This window comes from Saccopteryx bilineata, chromosome 2, assembly GCF_036850765.1.
Source record: "Saccopteryx bilineata isolate mSacBil1 chromosome 2, mSacBil1_pri_phased_curated, whole genome shotgun sequence".
Taxonomy (NCBI): domain Eukaryota; kingdom Metazoa; phylum Chordata; class Mammalia; order Chiroptera; family Emballonuridae; genus Saccopteryx; species Saccopteryx bilineata.
In genome coordinates this window covers 147,533,110-147,560,069 of record NC_089491.1, presented here as the reverse complement: position 1 = coordinate 147,560,069, position 26,960 = coordinate 147,533,110, and the positions used below count along the sequence as shown (strand labels likewise).

Genomic DNA, 26,960 nt, shown 5'->3' with positions numbered 1-26,960 from the left:
AAGTTAGCACATGATCCTATTGAAGCTTAAAGAAATTTGCTCAAGCAGGCCAACCAGATTCTTGGTCAAGGAGAGTGTGGCTGCTAGCTGTTTCATGTTAATGGTGGTATGCTAGACCCAAACTCATCGAAGAACCCATCTGCAATGAGATAAGAAGCTCATACTAGAATGTGAATCAACAAACTGCCCTTGTTATCAAGAAACTCTTGCTATGGAATGGTTGTCAGCTAAACTTAACAGTGCATCAAATAAACTACTTCTGAACTGTGTGTGTAGAGGACCACAGATTCCCAAAACTAAGATAACAGGAGGGTCTGGTTTCTTTTCCTTTTTTTTCTTAAATAAATGCCAATCTATTTTAAAATTATATTAATCATATGTATTAGAGAATTGGTCAAAGGAAATTTTTCCCAAAGTATGGGGCATTTAAGTAGCATTATGTGTTTCTAATTACATTATTGTTTAACAATTTTTGGTAGTTTATATTCTGTGGATTATTAGCTTTAACAATTTTCTTGCATTTCAAAATACAGTATGCTATAATAAGGGTTATATTCAGATTGTCTGTGTTGCATGATGTTCATGATTTGATGGTTTGGTTTGATCTAAATTAGTTTTGGATATAATACACTTGTTATTACTAAATGACCAGACATTATTTTAGCATTTGACTTGATGGAACATAATTAGAAAGACAAGTGTTGCATAGAAATGATGTAATTGAATTGAATTGAATATGCTCATTTATTTAGGATATTTGGAAAGGTCACCTCATCATTTGTTACTTGGCTTAAATATAAACAAAAAAAGGGTAATAATAAATGGTTAGCCTGGAAAATAGTTACAGATGCTTTAAAAAAAATAGTACAGTGGTCCCTTGTCTATCGCGAGGGTTAGGTCCCAGAACCCCCTGCGATAGGCAAAAGCCATGAAGTAGTGACCTTATATATATTTTATTATTTACATATATTTTAAGGCTTTATAAACCCTCCCACACTCTTAATACACCTTTCCCACACTGTTATTAACCTTTCCTACACTCTTATAAACACTTTCTGCACTCTAGAAAATGCTTATTTTACCGAAAAAATAATTAAAATAATAAATATATAAAAATACCTAGATACTGCAAAATCCTGTGATATAGTGAAAAATCCATGATACAAAATTAGATATATACAATTTTAAAATTTGCTATCCAGTGAGACCACAAAAAGTGAACCGTGATATGGCAAGGGACGACTGTAGTATAATTTAAAAAATTACAGTAATAACAAGTTCATTGCAATGATTTAAAGAACACTGAGATGTTAAAGAGTTTTATAGTTCTTCTCCCTCTCTTCATTTATACCTATCTAATACAGCCAGAAAGTTTGAGGTGTATACTTGCATACCTTTTTGGTTCATTACATAATTTTATGAATATATATTTGTATTATTTTGGAAGGTTTTTAAAAAATTGGGTTATACTATACATATTACTTTGCTACTTACATTTTTTTTTAAATTTAAAAACACATCATGGACATCTTTTCATATCACAACACATAGACCCAATTTATTTTTTAATAGCTACATAGTACAGCTACATAGTATTGCATTATTTAGTTATTCTTGTGTTGAGGATTGTTGGTTTAAAAGTTTTAGGTTGAGTTTCTTGTAGTTTTTAGTTATAGAAGCTGTTGATTTGCAAAATCATGAAAAAATTTTCTAATATTTATACTTGTATATTTCGTTTCATTGTCTTCCTGCTTTAGCTAGCATTATTGAAGCAATAGCGAGGCTAGCTGTCATATTGTTTTAATAGAATTAGTTTTGTATATTATTTGCTAATAACTTGATAATATTATACATATCATGAATATATGAGCCAATATGAAATACTACGTAGATAAAACCAACATGCAGCCACATACTTCTCCCAAATGCCTTCCCATATTGTCCACCTGCCTCTTCATCACCTAAGGTGACCATAATTCTAAATCTTGTTTGTCATCTGTTGCTTTCTTCCCATGTAGTTAATTGCAGCCATATGTATTTGTAAAAATGTATTTTATTTTAATTAAATGAGAGTCTGGGAAGAGACAGACTCCCACCTGTGCCTCAACCAGAATCCACCCGGCAAACCTCCTAAGTGGCGATGCTCTCTGCCCATCTGGGGCTGCTGCTCTGTTGCTCGGGAACTGAGCCATTTTAGTACCTGAGGCGAGGCCATGGAGCCATACTCAGTGCCCAGGCCAACTTGTCAAACTATTTGAGCCTTGGCTGTGGGTAGAGAAGAGAGAGAGAAGGGGGAGGGGAGGAGAGGCAGATGGTCGCTTCTCCTGTGTGCCCTGACTGGGAATTGAACCAGGGACTTCCGCATACCAGGCTGACCCTCTACCATTGAGCCAACCAGCCAGGGCAAAAAATGTGTTTTTTAATTTTTCTTTTCAACTACATTAAAATTTGTTGTATTTATTTTTATCACCTTTTACTTATGAGAGTGACAAAATTCATGCTGTCTTGTGTTGAAGTATTTCACCTTTATTATAATAAACCATCTATTTAGTTTGGTTCTCTTTTATTTTCAGCTCCAATAATGATCAGTTGTGTTTGTGAGTTTCTTGATTTCTATGTTGTAGATTACTAATCTGTAAAATGGAATTAGCAATAGTGCTTATGTTATACAAATGAGTGAATACAAGTAAATTTACCAGAAATGGATTTGATTTACAGTAAGCAATATGTGTTATTTATATTAATGATGCTCTAATGTTGTTTTCTCCCCCCCCCATTTTCTTACTTTTGCTGACTCTCTTTCTTTAAAATCATCTGTCCCCTCAAAATGGGAAGTTCTACTGAGTATCTCTGTTTTTCTTTGGTAATATGCTTATTTTTGAGTTATATATGCACACCTACAGTCATTAAGATTTAAAAGTAAACAAGAAAAGTTGATGGTAAGCCATAACTCTCTCCCTTTTGCTCTAAGCTGTGTGACCTGTGTTCTCTCCTCCCTCACTGACATCTCTCAAAGCAAATATGCTAATTTTTACTGTTACCAGCGAAATATGAGAAGTTCCAGTGCCCCACATTATTTTTCAATACCTGTTTTGTCAGTATTTTTAATTTTATCCACTTGACTTGGTATATAATGTTTTATTGTTTTAATTTGTATTTTTCTGATTATAAGTAATTTTCTACATCATTTTATACATTTATTGCCTTTGAATTTTATCTTTTGTGAAATATTTGTCTCATTTATTTTTAGTCTTTTTTCTTATTGATTTGTAATTAATTATATAATCTGTATATAAGCTCTTCGTTGTTTTTATATTTATTGCAGATGCCTTTTCCTACTCCAGTAATGGTGTTTTATGTTAAACACAAGTTTGAAGTCTTCATTTATTCAAATGAATAGTCATAAAGACTATAAAAGTTAGATTTTTTTGTGTTCTAAGGAGTTCTTTTTTTTTTTTTTTTTTTTTTTTTTTTTTTTTTTTTTAAACCCAAGATCATGAAGATACTCTGTTGCAGCATCTTCTAAAAAATCTCATGAAAAAAGTTTGGGATTGTTTTTTTCTTTTCAATTCTTTTAAAAGTATTTGAGAGAGTACTGCTGTTTAAACTTTTTTCGTTGTTTTATTTTTGAGAGGAGGGGAGATAGACACTCAACGTTTAGTGATGATTATTGGTGAAGCACTTTGAGGTTGGATTTTTTAGGAATAATTGATTAAGATTCAATTGTAAAAATATGAAGGTGTGTAGGCTTTCTAATATTTTGTGGGTCAGTTTTGATTGTTGTATATTTTTAGAAATGTTCTAGAAAAAGTTTCTAAATTTGTTTGCATCAAGTTGCTTGTATCCTGTTAATGTCCATCGGATTCTGATGTTAGTTATTTTTTTTATTTTTCTATTGATTAATTCCTCCAGAATTGAAGAATTAAATTTGAAATTTATGTATTTTTGTTCTAGAAACTTTTTCCCTACATATTTCATTTAACGTTTTTATTCTAGTTTGGAGTCCTTATTTCTTTTATTGTTCTAGCACAGAGCCATCTCTACTAGCTGACCTTTTGACAGTTTGACTCCTTCAAGCCCCAGTGCTTCCTTAATTGGATTGTGTTCCCTTTTACTTACTAGTGTGAGCTGGAGAGAGAGTTGATTTCTTAGCATTCAGGCAGAACAGACTTTGGGAGATTTCTCAGATGCTGACAGCCCTTGGCAACCAACCACTCAATTTAAAATGTTACTATTTTAGATTCCTTATAAATGAAATCATACAGGACTTATCTTTTTTGTGACTGGCTTGTTTTATATAGCACAATATCCTGAAGTCTAACCCATGTGGTAGCATGTAACAGAATTTTCTCCTTTTTTAAGGCCGAATTCATTGTATGTATGTATATCATATTTCATTTATCCGTTTTACCCATCGATGGACATTTGGGTGGCTTCCACTTTTTGTCTGTTGTGAATAATTTAATGAACATGGGTATACAAATATCTTTTCAAGACTCTGCTTTCAGCCTGATCAGATGGTGGTGCAGTGGATAGAGCGTTGGACTGGGATGCGGAGGACCCAGGTTCCAGACCCCAAGGTCGCTGGCTTGAGTGTGGTCTCATCTGGTTTGAGCAAGACTCATCAATTTGAACCGAAGGTTGCTGGCTTGAGCAAGGGGTAACTTGGTCTGCTGTAGCCCCCTGGTGAAGGCACATATAAGAAAGCAATCAATGAGCAACTAAGGTGCCACAACAAAGAATTGATGCTTCTTATCTCTCTCCCTTTCTGTCTGTCCTTATCTGTCCCTTTCTCTGTCTCTCTCTCTTTCTATCACACACACACAAAAGACCCTGCTTTTAATTTTTTTTGCATATATATTCAGAAACAGAGTTCCTGGGTCATATGGTAGTTCTAGTTGCAATCCTTTGAGGCACCTTTATATATTGTTTTTCATAGCAGTTGCACCATTTTCTAATGCCACCAACAGTTTGCAAGGACTAATTTTTCCACATCTTCACCAACACTCATTTCTGGCCTTTTTTTTTTTTTTTTTTTGAGAAAGGAGGGGAGAGAGACAGACTTCCACATGAGCCACCACTGGGATCCTCCTGGAAACCCCCACTGGGAATGATGCTCAGACCAATGGAGTTATCCTCAGTCCCTGGGGTCACACTGGAACCAATTGAGTCACTGGCTATGAGAGGGGAAGAGAGAAAGAAGTAGGAGAGAGGGAGGGGAAGAGAAGCAGATGGTTGCTTCTCATGTGTGCTCAGACTGGGACTTCCACATGCTGGGCTGATGTTCTAACCACTGAGCAAACTGTCCAAGGCCTCTGGCTTTAATAGTAGTCATCCTAAAGGGTGTGAAGTGATACCTGTGTTGTAGTATTGATTTGCATTTTTCTGATGATTTAGTGATGTTAAGCATCTCTTTATTTGCTGTTGTGGACCAGCACAGCTAGTAATTGTCTAGGTCCTGAGTAAGAATAGTGCAGAATAAAGAAATAAGCTCAGATAGAAAAAGGATGTGATCGGGAGGTCTCTGCAACACTGATAGCTTGCAAGAGCAAGTCTCAACCCTCAAACTGCTTTATTTATAGGGCAGAGCAAAGTCATTAGCAAATCAAAGAGATCTCTGATACAAAGTCACATTTCCAAAGCAACCCAAGAATTCTTCCAAGTGCAGAAAACCCTCTACCCTGCATAACATCTTAACTTCACAAAACAAAGAGTAAAAAGAAAACTGCCTCCAGTCTCTCCGAGGGACATGGTGGATAGGACAAGTAGAAATAATCCAGTATCACAGCTAACATGGAGGTGTGGGGAAGAACTTAGCCTTTAGCAACTTAGCCAAGCAAGTGAGGTGTGGGGTTGGGCAGACTGTCAGCTTACTGCCAGTCCCCCACACCTCGGTCCCCCAAAAATCTAAACCACAAGGACCCTGTCTTGCAGTCTCCAACAATTTGCTTATTGGCCATTTGTATATTATCATTGGTGAAATATCTAGTTAAGTTCTTTGCTCATTTTTGTTGTTTTTGTTGAGTTGTAGATTTGTGTGTGTGTGTGTTTTTTAAATCTGGATATTAACCCCTTACCAGATATATTATTTTCAAATATTTTCTTTCTCTTTGCCCTGGCCGGTTGGCTCAGTGGTAGAGCGTCGGCCTGGCGTGCGGGGGACCCGGGTTTGATTCCCGGCCAGGGAACATAGGAGAAGCGCCCATTTGCTTCTCCACCCCCCCCTTCCTCTCTGTCTCTCTCTTCCCCTCCCGCAGCCAAGGCTCCATTGGAGCAAAGATGGCCCAGGCGCTGGGGATGGCTCCTTGGCCTCTGCCCCAGGCGCTAGAGTGGCTCTGGTCGCGGTAGAGCAACGCCCCGGAGGGGCAGAGCATCGCCCCCTGGTGGGCAGAGCCTCGCCCCTGGTGGGTGTGCTGGGTGGATCCCGGTCGGGCACATGCGGGAGTCTGTCTGACTGTCTCTCCCCGTTTCCAGCTTCAGAAAAATACAAAAAAAAAAATTCTTTCTCTTTTTTTTGAGGGGATGGGGGCAAGACAAAGACAAAGGGAATGTTAGGGACAGACAGACAGGAAGGGAGAGAGATGAGAAGCATCAACTATTCATTGTGGCACCTTAGTTGTTCATTGACTGCTTTCTCTCATGTGCTTTAACCGGGGGGCTACAGCAGAGTGAGTGACCCCTTGCTTAAGCCAGAGACCTTGGGCTTCAAACCAGTGACCTTGAGTTTCAAGCCACTGACCTTGGGCTTGAAGACTGACATTGGGTCAGTCTATGCTCCCATGCTCAAGCTGGTGAGCCTGTGCTCAAGCCGGTGACCTTGGGGTTTCGAACCTGGGTCCTCTGCTTCCCAGTCCGATGCTCTGTCCACTGTTCCACAGCCTGGACAGGCTATTTTCTCTCATTTAATAGGTCTTCTTTTTACTCTGAATGACTTTAAACAGACTTTTACAAATTTGATGTAGTCCCATTTCATTTTTTTTTGTTGTTGTTGCTTGTGCTTTTTGTGTGATATCCAAGAAATTATTGCCAAATCCAATGTTATTAAGCTTTTCCTCTGTTTTTTTAGGAGTTTGAGTTTTGGGTCTTACTTTTAGGGCTTTCATCCATTTTGAGTTTAATTTTTATGAATGATTTCAGTCCAATTTCATTTTTTTACATGTGGATATCCAGTTTTTTCCAACACCATTTGAAGAGACTTTTTTTCCCACACTGAATTATCTTGGCACCTATGGTACATATCATTTAACCATATATGTAAGGGTTTATTTCCTGGCTCTGTGTTCTGTTCCACTGGTTTATATTCTATGAACATTCTGGTACAAGTCTTCTTATGGACATATGTTTTTCCTCTCTTAGGTGAATATGTAAGAGTAGAATTACATTGTCATGGGGAAGATACATGTCTGGCTTCACTTAGAAATTGTTAGAGAGCTTACCAAAGTGGTTGTACCAGTACTTGGTACACTTTAGCCATGTGGGTAGGTAGATTCATTTTGTCTCGGTGGAATTGTTATTGAAGCACTTAAAGTTAAGTGAATTTTATCCTTAAATATGTGCTTATTTATTATCTGTTTTTACTAGAGTATAAACTAAATGAGGTGCTGTTTGTGCCTTAATTTTTAAATGTTTCCCAACATACAGAAGGTACTTAATAAATGTCTATTTTGAATAAATGAAATAGGGGAATGAATAAATTGAAACATGAATATTGACCGTTGCCCTGATAGTGCTGAGATTTGTATTTATAAGTACAGCTGTGATTGTCTTAAGGGTCCAATAATTGGTCATGGGTATTTTACTGGGTGAATCACCCCACGAGAAAAGAATGGTAAAACAAAGTTTTAGCACTGTATGCTCATTTTGCCAAATTTCGAGAATTTCTTACTGGAATGAAATTTAAAATCCAAAAGCATAGTAATATTAAAAGGCAGGATGGCTTTAAGAATTAGACAAAAAATTTCATCTGTGGAAACAATATTTGGAACTTTAGTTTCATCTTACAACCGTAGGATTTCTGCTTTAAAATGAAATTAATTCTTTCTCTATTAAAATACAGTCTTAAGTCTAATTCTTATACTACAACTTAGTCTTGATTGTTTTGGAATTCATTATTTGGCTTATTATGTATCCAGGAACTTTTATTTCTTCTTACCTGATTTTTTTAGGTTCACTTTTCTTTTCCAAATACTTTCACCAAACAATTGTTATTAAATTAGCAGAGAAAAATAAGAAAGGAGAGAAAAGTAGAGGAACACACTGAAGAAGGAAAATAGGATCAAGTACTCATTCTGCCTATGGATTTTTCTATTAGCACAGATTATCAAGAATTTAGAAATGGCTTCTGTAAATGCATGGGACTTAAAAGTGGTTGCTATAATAACCTCCAGTGTTCAGTAATTTCAGTGCTGTATTTAAATAAGAAAACATAAAAGCATCAGGCATTTTGTATAATCAAATATAAAATTTATATCAACATTTGATTTTCTGGGTTTGAAAAGCTACCTATTTTTATATGGGTTGATTTTCTGTTATTTTTTATGTTCTTCACATATTGTGTAACAAAACTTGTTTTTTATTTTATAACATTTTATCCTACACAGTATGATTACTTTGTAGTGAGATTAAATGCCATCAGTAAATTGAGGGCCCCGTTCACCTACTAAAAAAACATAGGAACTCCTTGACTTATTTTTATTTTCTATGCAGTGGTTAATGGTTTTGAGTAGTTACAATTGTTTAAATAAGACTTAGCTACAGTTTTGTTAGTACTATGAAAATATGAATTTTATTTACTCATGAAAATGCTGTATAACACTGTTTTAAATAATATTTTTTTTGTGCTTTTATTGTTTCACACTGGAAGAAGCTATGTAAGTATTAAATATTTTTTACTTCTTTTTGTTTCATATTTTAGTCACTTAATTTAATGACTGCACATTTTATTCTCCCTCCCTGCCCACCAGAAAGTCAAATAAAGAAAACCACGCTACCTTTTCATAACCACAGCAACATGAATGAAGAGCTCAATATAAAAAAGGAAATACTTTTAGGACACCCTTCAAAAAACATATCACTGGAAAATCAAAGAAGTCAGTTACATTCCAGGAAAAAACGTTTTTTATCATATCCGAGATATGTGGAAGTTATGGTGACAGCAGATGCTAAAATGGTTCAGCATCATGGACAGAATTTGCAGCACTATGTATTAACTCTAATATCCATTGTAAGTAACTGTACAAGTCCTTTATATTTCCAAAATTGTTTGATGTAATATTTTTCTCACATTTAATTTTAAACATTTCCCAAACTCAAGAGGTAAATGAGTTGTATCTACGTTTAAGGCAAAAATAATTAAATTTACTTTAATTAGATGTATAGTAAATATCCCATTCTCTTAGTTGGACACCTTTCTAAAACATTTAAAAATCTCTGAAGCCACTTGTGGAAAACACTTGATTTACTTCATCAGATGAATGGTTTCTGCCCCCTAGTGACAGGGAAGATCCTAGTAGCATTGCTCTTTTGCCCTTGAAATCCAAATTTTAAAAATTGTACCCTATTTTTGCCAGAGGCGAGGGTATATTATTTTTATTACTGATACATTGGCCAAATCAGAAATTGGAATGCATGATACTTTTAAGTTATAAGTGTATTTATGGGGACAAAAGGACAAGCTATTACTAATCGAGCTGCTTTGGCAAACTTGGGATGTACGGTCTGATGTTAATATCTCTGTGGTGCTGTGATGGTGCCCGTATCCATAGAAGAGAATTCTACTGCCAGTGAAGAGCACCATTTCTGTGTTAGTGGTATTATTCTACATCCTGTGGTGGGATTCAGCCGGTTCACACCGTTTCTGCAGAACTGATACCCAATTTATTGTTGAGTTCAGTGAACCAGTTGTTAAAATGACACTGGTAATCCGGGTTCTCTCAAAGGTGGACGCCTGGGCAGCTGCTCAATGTGGAAATCACAAATTTACATGTCTTACTCTTTTTTAACGTTCATCTGCGCAACAGTGTATTCTAAGTGCCTGTAGTCATGTTCATTCCGTCCATAGGTGAAAAAAATTTCAAGTGAGGATGCCAATCAAGAAGCAATATGGAAATATCTTAAATAACAGTTTTATTGTTTTTGGTCAGGTATTATTTAATATTTTTTGTTAATATTTTAAAACATAATCTAATTTTGTGTACCTCTTTTATTCTTATTTAAGCATTAAATGCATGAAATAATAAACTACCTTTTGGTATATCTTTTTTTTATACTTAAAACGGTCCTTAGGGCAAAAACTGGTCAATTATTTTAATTTCACCACTGTCTATATTATACGTATACATTCACATGTATACGTATATACACATATATCTACTGTTTGGGATATTTTTAGATCTAAGCCTGCTATTTTGGAGTAATTACTGAAAACTCCCTCCCTTTCATGCTCATAAGTATTTTATCCTGTTTTAGTTGATGAATTATATGGTCACATATTAATACAGATTCAGGGTATTAGAATATATCTCATAGCTGGAAAAACCTTTACTCACATGTAGGGAATTCAGGTTCTTGTTTGAAAAGACTTGTCCAGGACACATCTATAGGCCACTGGAAATTTCCCTTAGCTAGGAATCCCCATTTAAGTTCATTGTGACTTAAAGATCCTAAAGCCCATTATTTTTTTACATAATAATGATGTTTATCTTCTTATAAGTGCTTGGTATATATGGTCTATATTGCCTAACCACAGTGTCTGGTACAAAGTGGGCACTCAGTTTTTGAAAGAAAAAAATGAATGGTTAATAAAGGTAGTACTTTTTTCAGAACATGTGACATAATAGACAAAAAAGAGATGATCCAAAATGACTTCCTGAAATTTGTTTGATACCGACATCTATTTGTTTTGTTTAATTGAATTGAATTTTTAAAATGACAACAGAGTTATATGTAGACATTTATCCTGATGCTTCTTTTTTTTAAACTTCTGAATCTGAACTAATTTTCTAGATATATAATTATCTAGATATATAATCATCTTGATTTGGGTGATTATGAAAGGGGTTCTAATGAGAACATTGACATGAAAGATGTCAGTTATATGTAGGAAATTGTATCAATTATATGGAACGCTGTGGCATAAGTTTTGAAATTTTAAGTATTTAAAGGAAATGATATTCATTAAGAAAATTAGGGAGGAGGGGTAGTGATACTAAAAGAAAATAATAGGTTTTTATAAGCACAACAGGTTTGGAAGCATGTGAAATGATTGATACCTTTGGTATCAGTGCTTTGGAAATCCTAAGTAGAAGGAGTAATAGAACACAAGGGTAATTTTCCAAGGGTAATTTTGGAAGAGCTAAATGCAGTTTGGGTAATAATGCCATCTTCCAAAAAGTTTTATTATCTGTATTTCACATTAAAAATCTATTAATAGAATCAGCATTTAGAAGATATTGTGGCCTACCTTGAGATAACTGAAGTTGTCCATGAGAGTTTTAAAGCCAGAGTTTAGGACAAAAGCAGACCTTTTCACTTTGTGAAAAGTAAATCTGCTTCTGAGATTGCTGGAAGCAACAGACCACGTAGCATTTCTTAAAGTTTTAGTCCCATTATGAGGGGAGCCAATGACCATGGAAGACAGGAGGTTTGTCAGTGCAGTGGGCTGGGTCCTGTTAAGCTCTCATTCACAGGGAGGTAGATAGTGCAGCAGGGCTGAGAAGTGCATTCCAGAGACGGGGGAGGGAAGGCAGGAAAAATGGAAGAGGGTAAGCCTCTCTCTTTTCAAGTAGTTTTGGGTTTGGTTTGTGCTTTTTTTCCCTTCTCAGAGGTCAGATTTCAGATGACTTCTAAATTGCCCAGGTTTAGTGTTTTCTTCCATTCTTTTTTTCTCTTTCATTGAAGTGATGTTTAGATAACAAGAAAGTCAGCAGACTTTAGGGTTTTGTACATATATGGTTATTTTATTAGTGAAAAACTGTGATCATCACTAATACTTATAGATATCAACAAGTTAAGGATGAGAGTAAACTTGGAGAAAAAGTGACACTTGTTTTTCCTGGGACTTTCTTAGTTTTACTATTAAAAGTCTTATGTCCTTGGGAACTCCTCAGTTTTAGGCAGACTGGGACACTTGGTCACACTATGGAGAGATTGCATGTTGTAGTCCGACTAGTGTTGTCTCCACTTGTAAAGTCCATTTCCAAAATTGCTCTAAAGAGGTAAGAGGAATGCTGTCTCCACCTAAGTGACCCCAGGTGTTTGCAGCTGAGGAAGGGGCCAATTCAAGTTTTACCTATTTTGTCCTAATTTATAAGAAAACGTTAACTGAGTTTATTCAAACATACTCAGGATATTGATAATGTTCTTGGTCATAGTAATTTAGGAAAAAACCCCAAGAAAATGTGCTTTAGACTTGGAATATGATTGAGAACCATTTAAGGAAAAGACAGAGTGAGGAGGAAGTTTTTCTGTGTTGAACTCCAGGTACAGGGGGGATAAACTGCTGAGCACTTTCAGCATTGGACTGATGGGTTATAAATTAGAGAGGTTGCCTGTCCTTACCCATCCTGCACAAAGTAAAAATTGTGCTATTTTAACGTTTTTCTTTGCTTTCAACAATTTAACAATATCTAAGTGCAGAGATATAAAAATAATATGTGTGATTTAATTCACATTTTAGAGTGCTATAATTATGTAAAAATAGGTTTGTGATCTCTAGTCTGAGAGTTTTGGAATTAACATTAAAATTAGCTTGGAAAAACACAATTGTGGTGTATAGTGTATCTACTGAAGTAAGTGCTAAATGAGTGGGGATGTTCAATTTACTATTCCAAAGCTTCTAAGAGAATTTAGGTGACATAACCACACTGAAATGGCATTGATGTGTGCATTATTAAACCACCAAGGCATGCATAGACTAAGGCAATTACTATCTTCAACAGATTCATTTTGATATTTGGTGACTTTCTATTTAACAAATATTGAAAATATTTATCTCAAAGCCTCTACATTCCATTTTGCTTACAAAGGTTTGATTTTATAACATTTAACTTGTCATAGATTTACCAATGTAAATTAAAGGAGCACCATGTGATATTAGGAATGAGGCTTATGTATTAAATTGTAGTTACTGGTATTTAGAGATGCTTATCCACTAAAAACCCTCACTTGCATTGCACTGACTTAATCATTGCTTTCAGTTCTTTGAGTTGCTTTTACAGATGTTACTCAGGATGGGAAGGTTTTTAACCACATTAAAATAAAAAAATGGTTTACCTTCATACTTAAGACCATTTATGTTACCTTTCCCTTCCTCAACTCAAAGTTTGGCTTATTCTTAATTCTTTGCAGGTATTTACTTTGTACACATGTGGAATGTTGTTTTCTAACTTATAAACAAAATGGTCAGACAAGAGTAGTGATCTTTCTAAGCAAAATTTGTTTACTTGTTAAAATCAGTTTCTTTTATAAGGCACACTCTTAGGTAAGAGGTGCTTTTTAAAAAAATTCATTTTAGAGAGGAGAGGGAGAGACACAGAAAGAGAGAGGAGAAACAGAGAGAGAGAAGGGGGGGAGGAGCTAGAAGCATCAACTCCCATATGTGCCTTGACCAGGCAAGCCCAGGGTTTCGAACTGGCGACCTCAGCATTTCCAGGTCGATGCTTTATCCACTGCGCCACCACAGGTCAGAAAAATCAGTTTCTTAATAGATGACTTGGAAGGTAAATATAGTTAAAAGGTATAAACTCTCAGTTATAAGGTAACATTTCTGGGATGTAAGGTACAGCACAGTAACAATAGTTAACAATACTGTATTGAATATTTGAAAGTTATTAGAAGAATAGATCTAAAAGGTTCTCATAAGAAAAAGAAATTATAACTGTGATGTGATGTTATCTAAACTTATTTTGTAATATATACATATATCAAGTTATCTAAGCAAATACGTTTCATGTACACAAAAACTTAATACAGTTTATGTCAATTCTCTCAATTTTAAGAAGGGCTAAAATAATAAAAAAGTGAAGGTAGTCTCTAATGATGTCATATATGAAAATTTGCTGAAACTCTATATAGAAATTATTTCAAAATGGTTGATCAGTTAATGGTGATAGTAATTTTCTTCATGCTTTGCATGCAGTGTATTGTGCCTAGAATTTTCTTGAAGATATTCAAACAGTATAATTCATACATTTCTTTACCTTTCACTAACGGTCTGTGAATTAGTGTTTACTATTTGAGACCTGTAAAGAAATACAAACTCTATATATCAGGGAAACACACACTGAAATAATAAAGGATTAAATACATTTTAATTATATCAATAAAAATTCTAATACATAGCACACTAAAATGCAATTACAGTAATATATAACAATATTACATAGCTTTATAGCCACGTGATCATTGATCTGCCTGACTCCCAAGTCAGCTTAATTGAATGGTTATTTAATAGCATTTTAAACATTTAAATACAATAAAATACATATCTTGAGTATGAGCATATAGGTTATAAAGGTCAATATATAAAACAATAATAGGTGCACACAATTAAATGAGCAAGATGACCTTAAAGAAACATCATTTTAATATAAAAGCTTAAATATCATTCTGAAAGGTTTGGGGAGTATATGTGTATAAAGAATTCTTTACATTGAACCATTAGTTTTTGTGTTTTTTTACCCCTGGAAGACTGAATTTAAAGGTAGAGATCATGCCTTATTCATCTCTATCTCTAGAAAGCAACACACACAGGTTTTGACAGGTGGTAGATATTTAATAAATATTGAAAGAAATAAATTGATGCTCTTAGATCCTTTGCTTTACATTTGGGTATACTATGATATGATAACTAATTTAAAACACGTGTAGTAAAATTAACATTATGTATCACATGCCTTTTAGTATGAAAAAGTTACATAAGTAGTAATAACAACTACCATTGATACTTATGACGCAGGCTCTGGTCTTATTCTTTTTGTATGCCATTTTAATTAATCCTGATAGCAGCGTGATCAGTCGGTATGATCAAGATGTGCTAGTTAGAATTTGAACCTGCTTTATAAAATTATCCATATTGCATGGAGCTATCTTTTCCATGAGATGTTAAGGAAATTGTGCTGTGCTATATATTAAAAAATATGCTGTCAGAACGGTGGGAATATGTTTCCAAATTCCAGCTAGTAGGTTGGTCACTTTTTAATAAAGGTTCAGCATCTGTTTCCTTCTGAAACTGAAAATATTTTTGTGGTTGTGTATTTTATAGCTGGTATTATAACATCCAGATTGTCATTTGTAGTCAACATATTTGAGGCAATGAATAGAGAAAGAAGCCCTTTCAGTACTTCAGCGTGCTTTCGCTCTTGATTCTGGAGCACTGGGAATGCAGGATTACCTGTGACATAGTCTTCCCAGCATTTTCCTTTTAGGGGGAAAGGCCTTTGTGCATACATTTGAGGTGCACTATTACTTTGTAATTTGACTTAGAAAAGCAAATTTTAAAATCACAGAATCAAAGTGTAACTCCAAACTCACAAATATGGATCTCTCTCTCTCATACAGTAGATATATTTTTAACAGTTGTGTGGAAAATGATTATTGATTGATTCAGCTATAGATTTCCAGAGCTCTCACTTTAAAGGGAGCAGTACTGCTGTGCTAACAGATGTGCTTGAAATCACCAATCATCTGATTGGTCTCGTATTAACTTATTGTCAAACCGACCAGGGCGACCACCACTCATGCCAGAAACTGCCACCCTCAGAGCCAAAGGCATCACTTCAAGGAAAGATGACAGACTCTGTTTGTGGCTGTGCTGCTGAAACAATAGGAAAGGTGCTGGCATGTATAAGCCTGGGCTGACCCTGCAGTGGCAGCCTCTCGAGACACTTGGCTCTGGTTCTGGTAGTACTGTGTGTGGCCCAGGGAGCGGCAGAAGCAGTTATGTTATTCATTGTGCTGAAGCAGCTTTGGCTCCACTACTGGTACTTCTAGCAAATTGCATTCTCCACAAGATTAGTGACTATGTCAATAATAGCCAACAAAGCAAGGAGTAGATGCTGAGTGTTTACTAAGTAACTGAGAGAAGTGGAGTTCAAGGCAGAGGCATTGGCCATGGAAGACTCTCCTACTGCAGAGGTAACCTCTGTGATGGCAACAAGAGAGGATATACATTAGTGAACTGGATGGCACCTTAACTATGAATCACAAACTGAGCCCATGCAGAGTGCCTCATGGACTGCGCTCTTCAATTGGGGAGGATTAAGAACCAGGTTGTGACCATAACCTCTTCTGTGGCTCTGTATGGGATTCTAGATGAATCCATCTCCATGGGTTCCAGTCATGCTCAACATTAAAAATCATAAGCATACTCAGAATTGGCAATATGCAACCATGGCAGAAGAGATTAGGTAAAACTACCAGAAAATAGGTGAAACCTATTTATTATGGAGTATTGTGGGCACATAAATTGTGGGTTGTGATACAGAATTAAGTGAATTTCTTGCTGAAGCATCCAGAACAGTATTTTCCAAGCTCTGATGCATGTTCAAATCTTATTAAAATGCAGATTTTTGGACCCATTTGTCCAGGATGGAGTCTGAGATTTTGTATTTCTAATCAGCTCTAGGTGATAAGGATACTACTGATACATGGACATATCTCAGTGGCAAGATTTAGGATACTGCTTCTCAGAGTTGGCTTCCCATTGGAATCATTAAAAATTCTGAGCAATTTAAAAATATACTGATGTCTGAGTCTCACCCCTAGAGATTCTGACTTAATTGGTAAGAGATGTGGCCTGAGCTTCAGGATGTGAAAAGCTCCCTAGGAGATTGCAATGTGCGGTTGGAGAATTGATGTTCTCAGAGTGGTTTCAATTTACTTTTGAAAAGAAATATTTCTTTTATATATTTTTTTCCTTCCAGGTTGCAGCAATCTACAAGGATTCAAGTATTGGAAATCTTATAAATATAGTAATTGTAAAATTAATTGTGATTCATAATGAACAGGTAAGAAACAATTCTAAAATTAGTAATCTTAGTCGTTCTAGGCTCCTAGCATGTGTGTGTGTGTGTGTGCGTGTATGTGTGTGTATTGATTATGAAACTTATTAGAAATGAAATACCTTTGTTATTTTAGATTTTATCGATTTTAGAGGCAGGAGAGAGAGAGAAAGAAAGGCAGTGGTGGAGGAGCAGGAAGCATCAACTCATAGCAAGCAGTTGCTTCTCGTGTGTGTCTTGACTGGGCAGGCCAGGGGTTTCGAACCAGTGATCTCGGCGTTACAGATCAATGCTTCATCCACTGCACAGCCACAGATCAGGCAGAAACAGGAGACTTTTAAAATTTGTTTCAAAAGCTTGATTTTGGAAAGGAGTGAAGTTAACTTCTCTTGTGATGGAACTAAAGTGGAATAACAGCAGAGGAAGTAACAAGCGTTAATAAACAATTAAAAAATTTAAGCTTAAAAACATCCAGGTATTTACTTTTATAATCCTATTGTTGAAGGATTTAAAATATGGTAATTTTTAGAAGGTAGTTTTTTATCTTAATGCTGGATGGTTATATTTAGAAGGTCTAATTAGATTCTGTTTGATCACAATGTTTTAGGTATTGCTAAAATGTGTTTGAGATATAAAGGGGAGATAATTCCACTTCATTTGCCTATTAAAATGCTATTTGATAAATTGCACGGACGTTGACAAACTTTGAGAGAAAAGAGGCCATCTGTGTTTGGCATAATACTGAATTGTATACTTTTTGCACAGGAAGGACCAGTCATCAGTTTTAATGCAGCTACCACATTACACAACTTTTGTTTATGGCAGCAGACTCAGAATGTTCTTGATGATGCTCACCCTTCCCACCATGATACTGCTGTTCTTATCACTAGGTAAAATTTTAGAATATAACACTTGTAACTGCAGTTGCTTACCCTGTTTCTCCTGATACTTCTGGTTACCTTAATTCTTTATCAATAATAGACAACAGTATTCTAGGAGAACTTGTATTACACAAAGTATTATTGAATAAAAGCTTTCTTCTATTTTTTCAGACCAGCATACTAGTTGATTCCTGAGGAAATTAGCAATGTTAGGTTAAGTAGTGGCATGACCTAAACAAAATAATCTTATTATTTTACTGGTAGAATAAGAGAATTAGGAAAAATATTTAGAAATTAACTTAGAGAACTGAGACCAGTTTTGGTTCATTTCCCATTGAAGCTTTTGATCACTTGGAAAAGGAGAGCTTTTGAGTTTATTTGATGATCTCATAAGAGTGGTCCTTCTACTTTAGAAAGAAATCTGTTTCTTGTTTTGATGCTCAGTTTGTGTCTTAATTACCAGGCTGCTTTTGCTGAGATTTTTCTCAAACTTATTTAGTTATATGAAAAACAGCTTCTGCTATTAAAAAATGGTGATCCATTTTACAAGCACCACTGTGCATCGTTAATTCACACCTTTGTTTCAGCAACATTGATGCTATCAGAATATGTAAATCTCCGTTGGGTATTTTTTGTTGTTTCGTTGTTCAAAGGAAATAAATCTCTTACTTGGTCAGAATTGGTGAAATCTCAGCTTTCTACCCTGAAATGAAAACCTTTAGTCCATATGTAACTGCGGACATTATCTTTGTACTTTATCATTATTCATGTACAAGTAATCTCTTTGCAAAACTAAAGCAGAATTGACTTAATTTTATACATAGTATTCTATTATCAGTCCATGGTTCTGCCCCAGATTGTAGTTAAGAGGCTGAGCAACAGAGACCTTAAAGGGCTATAAGAGGAGACCAGAAGGAAAAAGACAAGAGAACTGTCAAGTTAAATGCCTGGGGACTAAGTAAGGAAGAAGCAAAAAAACTTAAATAATTTGGTAACATCTAAGAATGTCATTATTTTGCAGCAGAGAATAATTGCTGAGGTTCATAATGAGTAAATTATGTTACATATGTGTTTAAGTGAAGGAGGAGAAGTGAAAAGGTAGACACCTTTTCATTGAACTTGGTTAAGCTTCAACAATTTACAGTAATCCCTTTTATTTAGCACCTTGCTCACTGATAAACACAGCTCTAGGTTTAAATTTATTGAGAGCTTATTAAGAACTGGATTTGAGAAGTCAGTTTGTGGTAACAGTTTTCAAACTTCTTTATCTTTGTTTTGGCTTGTTGCAAAAATATTTTCTGAAAATGCTTCAAAATCTTTTTTTTTTTTTTAAGGGAAGACATTTGTGGAGCTAGAGAGAAATGTGACACATTAGGTAAGTTACTTTATAAATTAAATATAGCCTATATAATTGTTTACTGAATTATTTAAGATGATGTTTAGATTCTTTTACATTTTAATCATCTTGATTAATGATTATAATTGTCACTATTATTTGGTTCTACTTCTATAAATTTTAAAGAATAATAAGAACTAATATGTGCCAATTACTAAATATTAATTGCTGTACAAAGCTTGACATATTTTAAAGTGTTTTAGTTTATAATATTTGATTTATAAAAATAATACTTAATAACATATACCAATTTAAAGCAAAATAATAAAATAAATACCCATGAATCCACCACTAGATTTAAGAGCTAGATTATTTAAACTGTTGTATGGCTTGTGCTAAATCCTATTCTGTTCCCTAGCATTTACCCAAGAGGTAGCTAATACTGCTGAGTTTTGTATGTACCAGTTCCTTCCATCTGTTGAAGATGTTTTATTACATATGTATGTGTTTCTAAAATAAACTGATGTTTCTTTTTGAGCTCTGTAGTTTGTAGTTTATGCATTTTCTCCACAGTATAATATTTTATTTATTTATTTATTTATTTATTTAGTATTTTTCTGAAGTTGGAAACCGGGAGGCAGTCAGACAGACTCCCGCATGCGCCCGACCGGGATCCACCCGGCACGCCCACCAGGGGGCGATGCTCTGCCTATCTGGGGCGATGCTCTGTTGCAACCAGAGCCATTCTAGCACCTGAGGCAGAGGCCATAGAGCTATCCTCAGTGCCCGGGCCAACTTTGCTCCAATGGAGCCTTGGCTGCGGGAGGGGAAGAGAGAAACAGAGAGGAAGGAGAGGGGGAAGGAGGGGTGGAGAATCAGATGGGTGCTTCTCTTGTGTGCCCTGGCCGGGAATCAAACCTGGGACACCTGCACGTCAGGCCGACGCTCTACCATTGAGCCAACTGGCCAGGGCCCGCAGTATAATATTTTATCTGTGATTCATATATTCTGTATCCTGTCAGTAAATACTTGGGCTGATTCCAACTGTGTTCTGTTATGAACTTTACTGTAAGAGCTATGGCACAGTCTTATGATTAGAATTGCTGTCAGTGAATGTGCTAATGTCAGTGTTATAAGATTTACCCAAATATTTTCTAAAGTGGTCAGACAGATTTACACCTTTAGAAATATCCTTTTGATTATGTCCTTATCAACACAAGCTATCTTCAGATTGCTTATTTTTGCCAATCTGAATGTCATATATTCTATTGCAGAAATAATTTTCAGTTCCATGATTACTAATAATTTGAGTTGGAATTATGTCTATTGCATTTGGCCCTTTTTTTTTTTTTTTTTTTTTGAGAGAGGGACAGATAGGGACAGACAGGAAGGGAGAGAGATGAGAAGCATCAATTCTTGGTTGCAGCACCTTAGTTGTTCATCGATTACTTTTTCATATATGCCTTGACCTGGGGGCTCCAGCAGAGCCAGTGACCCCTTGCTCAGGCCAGTGACTTTGGACTTCAAGCCAGTGATCTTTGACTTCAAGCTAATGATCATGGAGTCAAGTTTCTGATTCCTGCTCAAGCTGGTGAGCCCGCGCTCAAGCCGGCGCCCTTGGGCTTTTGAACCTGGGTCCTCATCATCCCAGGCCACACTCTATCCACTGCAACATCGCCTGGTCAGCTATGTTTGTTTCTTTAAAGGACCAGTTATTGGCTTTTTATCTGTTGTTTTTTTATCATTAATTTCTGCTTTATTTTTTTTCAATTTATTCTTGCTGTTCTATTTTTAATGTAATTTGTCTGCTTAGCTGATTAGCATCCAGAATATTTTCTTTTCTAATTTTATTAAGACTGTCAATTTACTTAAATGTGTTATATTGTTGTATTCGATAAGTTTTGATAGGTTTTTTTCATGTCTTTCAAAATTATAAGAAATTCTGTGTAGATTCTATCATGATTTCTTTGACTTATTATTTAGGGAAGCATTTAAAACTTTCTTTTTATTGAATTCTAGTTTAATTTCATTTTAGTTGGAGAACATGATCTATATGTTACCCATTCTTTGAAATCTTTTGATATTACCTCTATGATATACTATGTAGTTGATTAAAAAATGCTCCATGGACCAGGTAGTGGTGCAGTAGATAGAGTGTTGGCCTGGGATGCTGAGGACCCAGGTTTGAAACCCTGAGGTTGTTGGCTTGAGTGTGGGCTCACCAGCTTGAGTGCATGGTTGTTGACTTGAGAGTGGGATCATAGATACGACCCCATGGTCACTGGCTTGAGCCCAAGGTCATTGGCTTGAGCAAGGGTTTGCTGGCTCAGTGGATAAAAAATACTCCATGTATTTTTAAAAAGAATGTATATTCTCTAACTATGGTACACAGGGTTCTCTATGTCTGTTAAATCAAACTTGCTAATTGTGTTATTCAAATCAGCTATATATTCACTGATATTTTGCTTGTTAGGTAACTAACTTAAAACATGAGTATTTATCATTTTGTCCATATAGTCTTACAGTTTTTCATTTTTGTCTGTTTTTGGTGCATATAATTTTTAATTGAACCTTTTAAAATTGTGTAGTGATTCTGTATCTAATAATACTTTGTAAATAAAAAAGTCAGTATAGTTATATATTTAAAACAATGTCTGACAATAATGTAGCTACCCCAACTTTTCTATAGTATTTGCTGGTCACATCTTTTCTTTCAAGTTTCAATGTACTTATACTTTAGGTGTTTTTCTTAAAAATACTATATAATTATATTTTTTAAATAACATCTATAATCTTTGTTTAATTGGCAAGGTTAGTCCACTTACACTAGTTGTAATTACTGTTATATAGTGACTTGTATACCCTTTTGGTTTTGCTTTCTCTTTATCTTGTTTTGTACTGTGCTTCCCTTCCCTCCCTTCACTTTCTTGGCCTTCTTTGGGTACTTATGTCTTAAAATTAGTTTTCTTATTTTATTCTCTTTGCAGGTTGAAAATTGTATATACTATTTTATTATTTTTTGATGTTACTTTGTACTTTGAGGTTACTTTGTACTTAGACATATTTAATGTCTAAAACACTCTCCTAAACAATTTTAGATTACTTAAACTTTGTTCAACTTCTTCCTGCTTTACATAATATTGTCTATATTCTATCATTTGTAGACTTTATGCATTAAAGGGTAATGTTCTATATTTAATATTTGTTAAAATTTGTGCCCATTTTCACAAATTTTTCATAATTTTTTCTTATATCTTAAACTTTGATTCTGAGGTCATTCTCCTTCCTCCCCTATTAATAGACTAAAAGTTCCTTTACTGAAGATATATTCATGAAACATTTTCCATTTTATTCTGGAAATATCCTAATTTACCTATATTTCTAAATAGCAATTCTAGGTTGACAGTTATTTTATGTCAGTATTTTGAGTATGTAATTGCATTATCTCTTTTTATAATTAATTACCTAATTCTAAAAAAGTGAATTTATTGGGTGACACTGGTTAACATAACTATACAGGTTTCAGGTTCCAATTCTACAACACATCTCTGCATGATATTGTATATGTTCACCCCACCCCAAGTCAAGTCTTGTTCCATCACCATTTATCTCCCCATACCTTCCTCAACCCTCCCAACCGGCAATCACCACACTGTTACTGTGTTCATGAGTTTTGTCCTTCTTTATTTTGTCCTTTTTTTTTTTAAATTTTATTAGGGTGACATCAATAAATCAGGGTACATATGTTCAAAGAAAACATGTCCAGGTTATCCTGTCAATCAGTTATGTTGCATACCCATCACCCAAAGTCAGATTGTCCTCTGTTACCTTCTATCTAGTTTTCTTTGTGCCCCCCCTCCAGTAACCACCACACTCTTGTCAATGTCTCTTAGTCTTGTTTTTATGTCCCACCTACATATGGAATAATGCAGTTCTTGTTTTGTTATGATTTACTTATTTCACTCCATATAATGTTATTAAGATCCCACCATTTTGTTGTAAATGATCCGATGTCATCATTTCTTATGGCTGAGTAGTATTCCATAGTGTATATGTGCCACATCTTCTTTATCCAGTCTTCTATTGAAGGGTTTTTTGGTTGTTTCCATGTCTTGGCCACTGTGAACAATGCTGCAATGAACATGGGGCTACGTGTGTCTTTACGTATCAATGTTTCTGAGTTTCGGGGGTATATACCCAGTAGAGGGATTGCTGAGTCATAAGGTAGTTCTATTTTCTTTTTTTTTTTTTTTTTTTGTATTTTTCTGAAGCTGGAAACGGGGAGAGAGACAGACAGACTCCCGCATGTGCCCGACTGGGATCCACCCGGCACGCCCACCAGGGGCGACGCTCTGCCGCGACCAGAGCCACTATAGCACCTGGGGCAGAGGCCAAGGAGCCATCCCCAGCGCCTGGGCCATCCCTGCTCCAATGGAGCCTTGGCTGCGGGAGGGGAATAGAGAGACAGAGAGGAAGGGAGGAAGGAGGGGGGGGGGTAGAGAAGCAAATGGGCGCTTCTCCTATGTGCCCTGGCCGGGAATCGAACCCGGGTCCCCCGCACGCCAGGCCGACGCTCTACCGCTGAGCCAACCGGCCAGGGCCTATTTTCAGTTTTTTGAGGAACCACCATACTTTCTTCCATAATGGTTGTACTACTTTATATTCCCTTCAACAGTGAATGAGGGTTCCTTTTTCTCCACAGCCTCTCTAACACTTGCTATTACCGGTCTTGTTGATAATAGCTAATCTAACAGGTGTGAGGTAATATCTCATTGTAGTTTTGATTTGCATTTCTCTAATAACTAATGAAGATGAGCATCTTTTCATATACCTGTTGGTCATTTGTATTTCTTCCTGGGAGAAGTGTCTGTTCATGTCCTCTTTCCATTTTTTTATTGGATTGTTTGTTTGTTGTTGTTTTATGAGTTCTTTGTATATTTTGGATATTAGGCCCTTATCTGAGCTGTTGTTTGAAAATATCATTTCCCATTTAGTTGGCTGTCTGTTTATTTTGTTGTCAGTCTCTCTTGCTGAGCAAAAACTTTTTATTCTGATGTAGTCCCATTCATTTATTTTTGCCTTCACTTCCTTTGCCTTTGGAGTCAAATCCATAAAATGCTCTTTAAAACCAAGGTCCATGAGTTGAGTACCTATGTCTTCTTCTATGTACTTTATTGTTTCAGGTCTTATATTTAGGTCTTTGATCCATTTTGAATTAATTTTAGTACAAGGGGACAAACTATAGTCAAGTTTCATTCTTTTGCATGTAGCTTTCCAGTTTTCCCAGCACCATTTGTTGAAGAGGCTTTCTTTTCTTCATTGTGTGTTGTTGGCCCCTTTATCAAAAATTATTTGACCATATATATGTGGTTTTATTTCTGGACTTTCTATTCTGTTCCATTGGTCTGAGTGTTGGTTTTTCTGCCAATATCATGCTGTTTTGATTGTCGTGGCTCTATAATATAGTTTGAAGTCAGGTATTGTAATGCCCCCAGCTTCGTTCTTTTTCTTTAGGATTGCTTTGGCTATTCGGGTTTTTTTATAGTTCCATATAAATCTGATGATTTTTTGTTCCATTTCTTTAAAGGATGTCATAGAAATTTTGATGGGAATTGCATTAAATTTGTATATTGCTTTGGGTAATATGGCCATCTTGATTATATTTATTCTTCCTATCCAAGAACAAGGAATATTTTCCCATTTTATTGTATCTTTTTTGATTTCCTTTAACAATGCTTTGTAGTTTTCACTATATAGGTCCTTTACATTCTTTGTTATGTTTATTCCTAGGTATTTTTTTGTTGTTGCAATCGTGAAGGGGATTATTTTTTTGAGTTCATTCTCAAATGTTTCATTGTTGGCATATAGAAAGGCTATGGACTTTTGTATGATAATTTTGTATCCTGCGACCTTATTGTATTGGCTTATTGTTTCTAGTAGTCTTTTAGTATATTCTTTGGGGTTTTTGATGTATAGGATCATGTCATCTGGAAAAAGTGATACCTTTACTTCTTTTCTGATATGGATGCCTTTTATTTCTTTGTCTTGTCTGACTGCTAAGGCTAGAACCTTTAGAACCACATTAGAGCGGAGAGATGGGCAACCCTGTCTTGTTCCTGATTTAAGGGGGAAAGCCTTCAGTTTTGTGCCATTTAATATGATCTTAGCTGATGGTTTATCAAATATGGCCTTTATTATGTTGAGATATTTTTTTCCATACCCATTTTGTTGAGAGTCTTAAACATAAAATTGTGTTGTATTTTATCGAATGCCTTTTCTGCATTTATTGATAAGATCATGTGGTTTTTGTTCTTTGTTTTGTTGATATGGTGTATTACATTAACCGTTTTACATATGTTGAACCATCCTTGTAATTCTGGGATGAATCCCACTTGATCATGATGTATTATTTTTTTAATATATTGTTGTATTTGATTTAATAGTATTTTGTTTAGTACTTTAGCATCTGTATTCATTAGAGATATTGGTCTGTAGCTTTCTTTTTTTTGTGCTGTCCTTTCCCAGTTTTGGTATGAGGGTTATGTTTGCCTCATTTAATGTGTTCGGAAGTATTGCTTCTTCTTCAATTTTTTGGAAGACTTTGAGTAGAATAGGAACCAAGTCTTCTTTGAAAGTTTGATAGAATTTACTAGTATAACCGTCTGGGCCTGGACTTTTATTTTTGGGGAGGTTTTTAATAGTTTTTTCTATTTCTTTCCTACTAATTGGTCTGTTTAGGCTTTCTGCTTCATCTTGACTCAGTCTAGGAAGGTTGTATTGTTCTAGGAATTTATCCATTTCTTCTAGATTGTTGAATTTAGTGGCATAAAGTTTTTCATGGTATTCTACAATAATTCTTTGTATATCTATGATGTCTGTGATGATTTCTCCTCTTTCATTTTGGATTTTGTTAATATGAGTCCTTTCTCTTTTTTCCTTGGTAAGTCTTGCCAAGGGTTTGTCAATTTTGTTGATCTTTTCAAAGAACCAGCTCCTTGTTCTATTAATTTTTTCTATAGTTTTTCTGTTCTCTATTTCATTTATTTCTGCTCTGATTTTTATTATCTCCTGTCTTTGGCTGTTTTTGGGTTGTCTTTGTTCTTCTTTTTCCAGTTCCTTAAGGTGTGAAGTTAAGTGGTTCACTTCGACTCTCTCTTGTTTGTTCATAAAGGCCTGAAGTGATATGAACTTCCCTCTTATCACTGCTTTTGCTGCATCCCATAGATTCTGATATGTTGTATTGTCATTTTCATTTGTCTGTATATATCTTTTGATCTCTGCACTTATTTCTTCTTTGACCCATTCATTTTTTAAAAGCATGTTGTTTAGTTTCCACATGTTTGTGGGTTTTTTTCTCTCTTTTTTGCAGTTGAATTCTAGTATCAAGGCTTTGTGATCAGAAAGTATGCTTGGTATAACTTTGATTTTTCTGAATTTGCTGATATTATTTTTGTGGCCCAGCTCATGATTAATTCTTGAGAATGATCCATGTACACTGAAGAAAAATGTATAGTCTTTCACTTTGGGATGAAATGTCCTGTAGATGTCTATCATATCCAGGTGCTCTAGTCTTTTGTTTAAGGCCAATATATCTTTATTGATTCTCTGTTTGGATGACCTATCTAGAGTTGTCAGCAGAGTATTGAGGTCTCCAAGTATGATTGTATTTTTGTCAGTTTTTGTTTTAAGGTCAATAAGTAGCTGTCTTATATATTTTGGTGCTCCTTGGTTTGTTGCATATAT

At 35.3% G+C, this 26,960-nt stretch overlaps 1 protein-coding gene across 1 annotated transcript in view; it reads left to right on the top strand.

The window, feature by feature from the left end:
• Nucleotides 1-26,960, top strand: part of ADAMTS20 (ADAM metallopeptidase with thrombospondin type 1 motif 20) — a 223,736-nt gene that overhangs the window by 52,078 nt on the left and 144,698 nt on the right. The window contains exons 4-7 of the mRNA XM_066258150.1: nucleotides 8,964-9,223; nucleotides 16,923-17,006; nucleotides 17,766-17,890; nucleotides 19,216-19,256. Of these exons, the coding sequence (XP_066114247.1) occupies nucleotides 8,964-9,223; nucleotides 16,923-17,006; nucleotides 17,766-17,890; nucleotides 19,216-19,256 (510 nt within the window). The remainder of the gene's footprint in view (nucleotides 1-8,963; nucleotides 9,224-16,922; nucleotides 17,007-17,765; nucleotides 17,891-19,215; nucleotides 19,257-26,960) is intronic.